This window comes from Parus major, chromosome Z (assembly GCF_001522545.3).
Source record: "Parus major isolate Abel chromosome Z, Parus_major1.1, whole genome shotgun sequence".
NCBI lineage: Eukaryota > Metazoa > Chordata > Aves > Passeriformes > Paridae > Parus > Parus major.
Window position 1 is genome coordinate 10,894,138 of NC_031799.1, and position 11,559 is coordinate 10,905,696.

At 39.8% G+C, this 11,559-nt stretch overlaps 1 protein-coding gene across 3 annotated transcripts in view; it reads right to left on the minus strand.

Annotated features, from left to right (window-relative positions):
• RANBP3L (RAN binding protein 3 like) overlaps positions 1-10,888 on the minus strand; it is a 32,406-nt gene extending 21,518 nt beyond the window's left edge. For all 3 annotated transcript variants that reach the window (XM_015615487.1, XM_015615486.1, XM_033520672.1), the window contains exons 1-4: positions 10,481-10,888; positions 1,176-1,234; positions 873-909; positions 237-314 (exon numbers count right to left, since the gene is read on the minus strand). In XM_015615487.1, the coding sequence (XP_015470973.1) occupies positions 237-314; positions 873-909; positions 1,176-1,234; positions 10,481-10,724 (418 nt within the window). In that variant the 5' untranslated portion in view covers positions 10,725-10,888. The remainder of the gene's footprint in view (positions 1-236; positions 315-872; positions 910-1,175; positions 1,235-10,480) is intronic.
• Positions 10,889-11,559: the final 671 nt, after the last annotated feature.

Consider the following 11,559-nt stretch of genomic DNA (forward strand, 5'->3'; position numbering starts at 1 on the left):
ATTTATATATTTTCCACTACTTTTTGTAGTATTATGTAAGTATGGAAAAAATAACATATTTTTAACTTAAAAGGTATTTATTGGAAGTTACAAGCAAGTATTAACGTTTTGGTTTTCATGACTTTCAGCATGCCTATAATGCAGAAACATTTCTTAGATGGGGGAATTCATTCTTTTCTTTACCAGATGAAAATACAGAACTCCAATTAAAACATGACTGGAGGTAAATGTCATACCAGTGCTAGACGGAGAGTCAGACTTCTGGAAAGTCAGAGATGATGATCTTGCACGTTTTCTGGAACAGCTAATGAAATCTAGAGAAAAGAAAATACAATGTAATTGGCAAGAAGTATCAGTGCGATGCTATAATACTGAATTAAAACCTGAACAAAATAAATTCTAGGAGGGACTTAAAGGTTTAAGGCAATACCTAAGATCTAGAGGGCTTTGAAATCTCAGTCACCACCTGTTACAAAGCGCTGGGGAGTCTTCTCTATGTCTACTAAGTTCAGGGAACCTAAAGCAAGCACTTAGGATCAGTTCACAGCCCATGGGCTTATCAGGAATGAGGAGCTACATTTTAACACTACCCAATCAAATAAAAAAAGACAGTTAGGAGTTCAGGCTTGGTCAATTTTCAGGGCTTCTGGAGCTTGTCTTTCTGGTAAATATGAGAAGTAAGATGGAAGAACTCTTGAGGGAAGACAGGGACATATATGTTAGGACAGAGTAGGTGGCTCTACAACCCACAAAATCTTAGTCTGGTAACTGGGATTTGGCCCTGCTCATGGAAAGAGTCCAAACACTGTTTCCACAGGCAGACATATGAATAACTCAGTTATATCATGCTGTTTCAGTGAGGTGGTCATTACCATTTTCAGCTTTGCAAACTGGGTCTTCTGCAGGCCGCTAGAAAAAAAAAATAAGCATGGAAAAGTCAAAGAAAATAGAACAGTAATTTTCTAGACAGAGACACAAAGTATAACAGTCCAGCATATATGCATTAAGTGTTGTTTCTGTTTTCAAGTCTTCCTTGTTCTATTTTCAGACCATTTATTACAAGTGTTAACCTAATGGCTAAAATCTTATACTACTGCTAGGATAATTGTCTACAGAAACCCTGTTTCTCGACAGTTTTTATCAACAATGAAAAAGGGGAAAAAAAGGCTTTTTACCTTCAAAGAACGGTCCTTATTTTCAAAAACAAATGTTGCCTGGGCAAGCACTGATTTCTCTGGAAAAAGAGAAGAGATAATTTTTAATAACAATTCTGTAATAGTATTTATCAACCAGATCTTTGAAAATGCTGTGCAGTAACAAACAGGAGTTCATCCTTTTGTACAAAGGAAGAAACTAAAGAGACGCAATGACGTACAGTACAGCACATTACAATAAAAAGCTATAATCCCCAAATCTGAGTGAGTTTTGCCTAACTAGATGGCATGAGATTTGGCCTCATATTTTTTATATATTTTTTTATTTAAAAAAAATACTTTTAGCCTTTACAAAAAACATCTACCATCCTTTAAGACCAAGGGTGAACTGCATCTTTGGGTAGCAGAAGAGAGCAAGGATGTGAAACGTAAAATATTCCTAAAGGAAGGAAAACAAGAGAATGTTTACACTCAGCCTTTCAGCTACATTTACATATTCTGCTCTTTAAGCTTCAGGTGGGTGGATGTCTAGGGTCATTTTTAATTTGTGTGTATGACAAATAAACATATGGAGCTCTATAGAGCAAATTCTAGTCTCAGCATACCTCTACATCTCTCAGGCATAACTAAAAGTATCTTGGATCTATGCTCTTTTTTCCTACAAAATATATTTCTGCATATATTTACATCATATTTTATGCTGATTTAGGGTTCACTACTTCTGCATCTCACACAACTTCTTCAGGCTGTCTACTTTTTTAGGCTGGTGACCTTCACAGCCTGTGCAGCTCTAATGGACTAAATTGTCAATGTAAAAGAAAAAGCTGTTTTCACCAGCACCACTGATTAATGACACATTTATTATATGAATTAAAGACACAATGAGCAGAAGAGCAGGCACAAATAGGTCTTTTTTTAAAGACCACTCCATACAGGATTCATCTCATGCTAGCTTGACACATCTCTCATGTGCAGTAAATAGAAACAATAAGGTTCTGACTATGAGCATATTTTAGCTGTGTATTTCAGATGATAAATGGAAAGCTAAATGCATGTATTTCTCTCCATGCTTGGTAAGTACAGAGTACAGACTAGGGTGACTGCTGAGCTATTTGACTGGCCTCTAGCCAGAGAAATCTCACACTTGGGGCCTTGTTAGCTGACATTTGACAAAATATTTATCACATGCACAACATTTTTGTAACACTCTTTTCCTCTGTTACCTCTTCAACAAAAACATCCAAGTGAAAATATGTGGATAGATATTTTTATCTAGAATTGCACACCTATCTGTGACCAAACAACTCAAGCTTTGGTAGCAATTAGTCAAAGGTTTAATGAAGCAAACATCAACCCATCACAGAGGAGTTAAGATTAGTACACAAAAATGTATTCAACTATGGAGGAAAAAATAAACATTGTTAAAATTAATGCTTCATGTATGTAAACAGGGGCAAAGAGCATGAAACTTTTACTCAAAAACAGGGATATACAGACAGGATATACAGAGGAGTAATAATTAATACAGTTTTGCTATTGATAATTTTATATTTACTTGGGCATTGTTTATATGCAAAGGACAGGATTTAACAGATTTAGCATGCTTTGCAATGAAAGCCTATTTCTTCCTTAATAGAAAAGGCAGAAAAAAAGTTCACATTGTTCCACTGAAAGAAAGATAACTCTCTGTCATTGAAAGCTGAAGAAAAATTCCATAATCTGGTTGCAGCCAGGGGGTCAATGGCATGACATGTCATGAAGCAATTCCACTTCTATTCACTAGAGGGGAGTGGCACACATGAACAATAGCATTTCACTTAAATATGATTTTCTGAAGAGAATAGGCTTTTTTCTGTCCCCTTAAAAACAAAAAGCAAACAAACAAACAAAACTGGCATTCTTATCGAATGAAGGAAAAAATACAAAAAGTAAAGCTTAACTGTAGAAACCTTCATATTCTTCTCAGTAATCCTCAAACTCAAGAAGCTTGCACTACTTTTAAAGGTGCATTTTCTACTCCAAAGAATGGAATTAGCAAAGAGTGAACTGCTGTGAAAAATAAATTTACTTTCTGTCACAGAGTTAACTTTCCCTAGAGCTAAAAGTCTGTAGGGGATTTGAAGGAATTTATAAAGCCCACTACATCTGAAACAGCAAGAAGATTCCAATAATATTTTAAAACCCAAAAGTTCCTAAAGAAAAAAATTCAAACTGCCTAATTACCAACAGAAATATGTGAAACTACAGCATCAAACTATGAAACTACATCAAAGATAAATATGCAAGTTTTATTTAATATTGCAGTAAATAAAAAGAATATATCCTACCTTCTGTTCTTAAGCCAAAAAGCTGTCTGTAAATTTAGTCAGAGGTTGCTGATGCTGCCACAGTTATTTATAGTTTTTACAGCTTATAATGCTTCTACTCAAATCAAGAAAACCTTTTCGTAATTCCTGAAGCATATTCCACAAAGCTCATCAGTGAGATCTTCACTCCTCAATCAGGCTATTCATAACAGGGTTTTAAAAATACATTTTTGTTAACTATATATGCATCCTAAGCATAAATTCCCATTTACATTTTCAGCTTCTCAGATATTCAGGCACAATATAACTGCAGATGATCTCCACAGAAAAAGACACCCAGAACTTCCTGTGGATGTAACACAATCATCAGGGAGTGACCTCAGTTGTGTTGACATGGTAGTTTGACACTGGTCAGTACCTGTACACTTGTCCCTTTCATTTCCTGCCCTAAGTCTGCCTCTGTCAGGGTGGCTGTGCTGGAGGATAGGTGCTTCTGCACCCAATGCCATGCAGGGCCAGACTCTGTCCCAGGAATAGGCAGGAGCAGCCAAGGCCAGGCACAGGCAGATGCAGACAGAGGAATGGGAAGGGGTGGGCTGGAGCCATTCCCCCTCATCATCACCACCAGGACACAGAAAGACATGGGCTGGCTAGTGCCTGGTTCAGACCGGGCCACTCCAGTCCTTGGCAGCTTGGCACTTGTGGATAAAAGAGGCAGTTGGAAAAGTCACCAGAAAATAATGCCAAATGAGCTGCCTCTGGCTGCAAGGACTGGAATAATCCACCAGCCTCAGCCAAGAGCCCAGACACAGAACCTGTCTGTCTGCACATGAATAATCACCACAGATTGGGCTCCCTCTCCCTTGCTACAGTTCCCCTGAAGCTGTTGAATCAGAAATGTGTTGGCCTAATGTTTGCTGTATTCAAAGATCAAAATAGGCCCTTACCTGGAAGATGCATTAGAAACATCCTATTTCTTTGTCTGAGATCTCACCTGGAAGGTGTCCTGGCTCCAGCCTCCTGTCTGGCACAGAAGCACTATCAAATGTGCTCATATCTGAGCTACCTGACTTAGATGATGCCCAGATTACAGGATGGAGACTGCTTTCCATTTAAAAGAGCATTTTAGGGAAAGTATGGGGAAAAGAAATGCTAGCTGATGCCTTAGGAGCACTAGCCAGAGTTGCATGCAAGAAATAATGTAAAATTGCTTTTACCAGGTTTGCTTGTATCCTAAAAGCCAGCATTGTCCATGAGATGTAAGGGTCCCTCTGCCTTTGCTGTGACATTCCACTCTTCACTTCCACTGCCACTGCCTTTTCTAAAGCTATTGAGACTTCATAAAATATAAACATTAAAAAATAAGTAGGACATTGATGATTTTGAATATTATTGTTACTATAGTTCCATCTTGTCCTAAACACAGATATACAATTCTTAATCTTTGAGGGCTAAGACACAGTGGAGAAACTATAAGCACATATCTGTTTCTAATTTTCAGGCAGTCCTGTGCCTGAAATCATGCCAAAAGTGGTGGCAGTACTGTTTCTCTACTCCTCTCAAAGAGATACAAAAAAAAACCCTCCTCAAATCTTTCAGAAGGCAAAATAGGAATTGTGATCTCAATAAAAGTTTTGTTTCTGATGTTGAAACAGTTAATTTTTATGCTTTCAATTTAAAAAAAAATAAATCTGTTGCATCTTCACCATTACCAAACTGTCAAGAAGACTGAAAATGCTTTAATTCATATCCACAGCAAAATCTTGCACATTAAGTAAAGATGGACCATTTGCTTCAAAAGGCTGAGCTCACCAGCAGCAGTGGCAGCACCTCTGGGATAATGGATTTAAGAAGGGCAAAAAAGAACTGCACAAGGGCAATTGCAGCTGTGAGAGAGGAATGAGAATTCGAGAGAGGAGCAGGTCTGAAAACACCAGGGTCAGTGAAGGAGGAGAGAGAGAGAGGGTGTATGGTGACACAGCTGTGCCCAGCAGTCCCTGGAGGTCCAGGGGGGAGCAGAGATCCACCTGCAGCCCTGGAGGAGCCCACACCAGAGCAGGGGATGCCCAAAGGAGGCTGTGATCCCATGGGAAGCCCGTGCTGGAGCAGGCTCCTGGCAGGACCTGTAGCCCATGGAGAGAGCAGCCCATCCTGGAGCAGGCTCCTGGCAGGACCTGTAACCCATGGAGAGAGCAGCCCAGACTGGAGCAGGTTTGCTGGCAGGACTTGTGACCCCACCAGGGGCCCACAGTAGATGAACTCATGGAGAACAGCCTGTGGAAGGGACTCAAGTCATAGAAGTTCTTGGAGGACTGTCTCTTGGGGGAATGACCCTTTGGTGGTGCAGGGGAAGAGTGTGAGGAATCATTCCTGAGGAGGAAGGAGTGGCAGAGACAAGGTGTGATGGAAGTGGCCATAACCCCCATTCCCCATGCCCCTGCTCTGCTGAGTGAGAGGAGGTAGAGAAAGGAGGGAATGAAGTTAAGGCTGTGAAGGGTGAGAAGAGGGTTTATTTTTTAAGATTTGGTTTAGTTCTCACTACCATTCTCTAATTCTAATTTGACTGGTATTAAGCTAAATGGATTTCCCCAAGTCAAGTCCCTTTTGCCTGCGATGGTAATTGCCGAGCGTTCTCCCCCGTCCTTATCTCAACCCATGAACCTTCCATAATTTTCTCTCCCCAGTCCAGCTGAGGAGGGAAGTGGAAGAGTGGTTTTGGTAGGCACCTAGCATCCAGCCATGGTCAACATACCACAACATTAAATAAATAAACCAAACAAAAAGGACAAAATATGACACAAACCAAAACCAAACAAAAACCTCCTTCTTAGTCAGAAAAAAAAATCTCAAATAGAATATGATACTTGAAAATTGTTTAATATCCAAATAATGTCACTGACTTACAGAACCTTTAACTGCATCCAGCTTTCCTTTACAACATCCTAGCAAGCACTGCACAGCACACAAAGTCTACCAGAAAATTTATAATCAGCTTATCATTTTATCCTATCAAATGATAAGGCTATGACATTGATTTATCAAGTTTTTGTGCTCTGATATGCTATAGGATATTTTGGAAGCTTTGCACATTACATCTATAATTTGCAAAAACTGTATTTTGATGTTATAGCTTAGATTGCTGGTTCCCACAGAACTCTAACCAAATGAAGTTAATCAATAACAACAAATTCTTGCACATAAGACTGCCATTTTGATTGTTTAACATCTAATTAGCTCAATGAGAACATGTAATTTGGGAAGATGTTGAGAACAAAAGTAGATTTAATGTCACTTTGGCTGCTACATCCCTAGAAGTAGTTTTATACCACTAAAATAGTTAAAAAAAAAAAATGGAAAAAACTTTGTCACTAATGAATATGTGCTATGTACAGTTATTACTTGAAAAACAAGTGAGACAAAATTTTGTGGCAATACACATGAAGGAAAAGGAAGAAACAATGGACTAGCATTTAAGTGGGAGACATGGACCGAGAAATTTACATTGATAAATAAAATAAATAACAGGAATTAATAAAAGAAATTATTTTCACTATGCTAGATGATGATCTGTACATTTGTGGCTTCAAAGAGCACCTAAGAGTTAAACTTTATAATACTATGAACAATTTTTATTCAAAATCCTGCAAAAACATTTAGAAAAATGTAGAAAATCATCAATACTTTAGACAGCAGAACAGCAACATGCAGAAGAAAAATACATATATAGTGAAAACAAGAAACAAGATAAATTAACAAAATATTTTCCTCCCTAAGCTTAGGCTCATGTCTAAATATTGTTTCTGGCTTTTGATACAAAAACACATCTGTCAGTATTTCCAGTGATGCACCATTTTCATCTAAAATGAGGTGGAAAATAACAAAAACCTTCTGGCTTCTGTCAAGAAGGTATCAAGAACAGGATTTGCCAAACCTGCAATAGAACCACAGTTTCTGGTTTAAACATGCTCATCAAAGTTCACAACATAAAATAGAGTCAGTTCACAGCCAAGAGAAAGTGCCACAATGCTGCCAGCCAACACCTTGGGTCCCTCAGTGCCATCACTACATAAGCCAGGCTTTCATCTGCTAAAACTTAAATAAGAGAGATGATATGAGGCAAAATGAGTGTGTTTTAGAACAGTACTTCATGCAACCAACTTAATAAAATGGATCAACTTAAAAGAAATATGGGAAAGGGTTTGTGAAATTTCCCACTGCTGACCCCCAGTAATGGGTGTGTTCCCAGAAGTGCTGAGTGTTCTGATGGAATTCACACACACAGTTTCACAGCACCTTTGAAAAAACAGGTCACTAAGCTCTAAATATGGACCTGGAAACCTACTTTCAGATTTTCATGTATTAGTCTTCATACTTTTGATTCTGCTTATGAATCATATTTAGTACTTTCTAAGACAGTTGTCTTAAAAAATAAGACCAGTTTTAATGCCATGACTGGGGATTTTCCAAGCAAACTTACATTTTTATTTTTTTTTTTTGTTAGAGACATTGTAATACAAGATTGATGACTTCAATTTGCATCTATATCTATTTTATGTACATAATGGGTTTTATTTAATCTGTTAACATTCAAAACAAAATAAGAAAATAAAATAAGGTCATAAGTCAAATGAAGTTCTAATCTGGTCAAATCTCCAGTGCTAATCAGAAGAGTTTCCCATACACAAAGGCATCAGAGATGCATGTGGCTATACAGCAACATGCAGCTGCAGTATCCTAGTCATAGTTCCAGACCTGTATGCTAATGGAATTTTTTCTTTTATGATACTCTTCTGAATGTCAGTAAATCAATAAATTTGCAACAGCCCCTCATGGATCCTGATTTCCCAAATATGTTCAGTAGAAATCATTTTAAATAGTGAAAAAAATATTTTGAGTATTGTCAAAATAAAATACTTAAAACCTGTTGAGATAAAATCTTTGACAAAGTTTTTTTACTATTTGAAAAAAAGAAACCATTCATTGCTGTGAATTTTATTTCTAGAGAACTTAAACATATATCACTGATATTTGGCCACTGGCTGCACTTGCTGCAGGAGCAACTGTACTTCAGTGGCCCATGAAGAGATTGCTGGATACAGCACAGTGCTCTGTTTAAACACCCTGGACTAAATATGAAGTGCACATTGCTTATCTTGGGTTCAGACAGCATTCTGTAAATATAGTTTGGGGAACCAATAAATAACTTAATGCCTCCCTGTTTGGATCAGCAGAGAGTACATCATCAAAGAAGGGAGTTTCTGTTTCATTACACTCAGAAAGAAGAAAGCTCATCTAATTGACAATTGCAAAATAAAACTTCTGAAGGAACTTTTCCTAGGACAGTTTTATTACATTGTTGGGACTCCAATATTGCACACTCTTTGTTATACAAATAGTTCATAACCCACATAAATGATTTCCCTGCCATCAGTGACACCTGTTATGAAAGCAAAGGATTCCTCATGCAGGCACAGTCCTGCATTATCAGACTCTTTACATTTTAAGATATGTTCATCCTCTCCTAAGTCACTCTTCTCAATGCTACAGATTCTAAACACAGATAGGGATTAGGGTGGAAAGGGTTCTTCTAGCCAAAAAATTCCATTCTAATACTCTGAGCTCCCACTGTGGTTTTTAGCATGCCATGTGAGAGACGAGATTTAAAATTTAAAATACTTCTCTTCAGCTGTGGAAACTCAGCTGACAGCCTGTGGAAGTGTTTATAAATACAGCATATGTCACACCCACTCACCTCTGTAGAGCACAGTTCTCACCTTAATACGGGTATAACATAAACAGGCATTAAAATAGCAATAAAAATTACCCTATCTCAGCAATATTGTAGCATAATTTCTAGAGAAATGTAACCCAGTTGGCTTTATTTCAAGCATTAGAGTGAAGAAAATATTTTTGAGAGTCTCATCACTAGAGTGTAATTCTAGCAGTGATATCACACCAGAAGTAACTGTGCCACTAGACCAGCAGGACTGTGCCAAAAAGCATAACCAAAATTTATTTTAGGAACACTGAAACATCCCACTGCTCAGAATTTTTAATCTATTGCAGAAGCCAGTAAAATACCCAATGAAAGAGCCATAAAATTTGTGGGCATAAAAAGTGTTACTCTTTTCAGAGCATTGTACCAAATTTAAATTTCATAAATCCCTTCAAGGTGGCACAAAAGTAACTCCCAGGGGGTTTGTGCAGAAATTGATCTATACAGGTAATAAGGTCATGATCCAACAACACTCACACATCCTTAAATTTCAGTGAGTAAATTGGACTGTGTGCTCAATATTAAGCACAAGCTGAAAGGTTGGTCAACTGATAAATTAGCCCAGCATCTCTAAAATGTATCAGTCATAACATCAGACTTAGTCCTTGAAAGTCTTCTTGGTAATTTAGGTTCATTCACCCCCTGTGGTAAAAAATGGTTGGTGGCATCATCTGCAAAAATTAATTAATATTAGCAATTGTTTTCATTATGCACCCTCATCAGTTTTTAATGATACTGATAAATCACTTTTAATTAATGGTTCTCCTCACTACCTAAATAAGGAATTTTGCTGTCCACCTCTGTAGTCAGGCATCAATCTGAGGAGCTACAGCAGGACAATTTTGCTCTCAAGGTGCAGGGCACATCAGGCCATGAATGTCCAGGAAAACAAGTGTTGCATCCAGGTATGGCCAGGAATGCAAGTGCTATTCCCACAAATCGTCAGGCCCGGCATTTAGGAAAGCTGCAGAAAGCTCAAATGGCAGGGGAGTTAACGCTGTCAGAAACATAGAGAGGCCACATACACACATCTGGCAGTGTCCTTTCCTCAAGGAAAATACAAATTGGAGATTTCCGACAGATTACCAGTAAAAACAATGCAATAAAAAAGCACAGCCAGCTCTTGTTTTGCATTACACACAGCACTGTTAGCAACCAGGCACATTTTTGCGTTTATCCCGTTCCCCAAAGAAACCCGGGGGAACACAAGAGACATGAAAAAGGTAATAGCTAACAAAACCTACCTGTAAAGCGCTCCTCCTTGGGATCTAACATGCTGCCACGGGAGCCTCGGCAGGGCCTGGGCATGGTCTGTTCTTGCAGGTGAGCAGCCTGGTGAAGAGCCCAGGGACCACCGGGCCACTCTCTTCTTTTTGGGAGGTCGGGCACCTTCGCACCCGGCAGGGGTCTGTCACAGCCGGCAGCGGAGCATCGCGAGCCTGCACAGAAAATATTCCCTTTGCAAGCAGGAACTGGCTCGTTTCTCATTATGAGGTCAGCATAAGTACCCTTTCATATACATCTCTGTCTATAAATGTAATCATATATGTTACGTGCGCCGTGGCCGGCTCTGGAAGCCTGCCGCCCTCGGAAGCAGCCAGCGGGGCCCCGGGACGGCCGCAGCGAGGCAGGGCTGGAGCGGCGGCGGCGGCCGGCGGGGACAGCCCGGGGATGGAGCCCAGGGATGGGGCCCGGGGCCGGCTCCTCGCCCACGGGGCGGGCCAGGGGAGGGGACATGGAAAAGCCAGGCACGGGAACGTGGAGGGGGAGAGAGGGCGGGCTGGGGAATTGCGCGAGTGGTGCTTCCCGGGAGCTGCGGTGGCTGCGGGGGCTCGGGCTGTTTTTGGCTTTTTTGTTTTCAAAAAGAAGATGAAATTTCAGGCAAGGTTAGCCGAAACCCGGGGTTGTTCCCAGGCTGACGTAAACCGAGTGCAGCCTCAGCACAAATAGGTGTTGCCGTCCCTCCTTCCAGACGCGCTGTGCTGCAAGTCCTAAAGCCTCGCCCGTGCCTCCTGCTGCTCTCTTAAATGGCAACAGCCCCAAATTCTTCAAGTGGGAGAGATTTCAGGCCATCATATACTGCAGGCCTGGTGTCAAACTGCCTGTAATCATAACAGCTCAAGACAAAAAAGCAGGAATTCACTGTAAATTGATCAGAATCATATGTCTAGTCTAATCTAGTGTCTTCACGCAGCCAGTATCAGATGTTTCACAGAAAAAAAGATGCAGTAAGTCCAAGAGCACACAGATGCTCAGTGGTTTTCCCTCACTATAGACTCAGTGTGTGTTGGCATAACTTCTAAAGTGTACCATTTAACCCTTC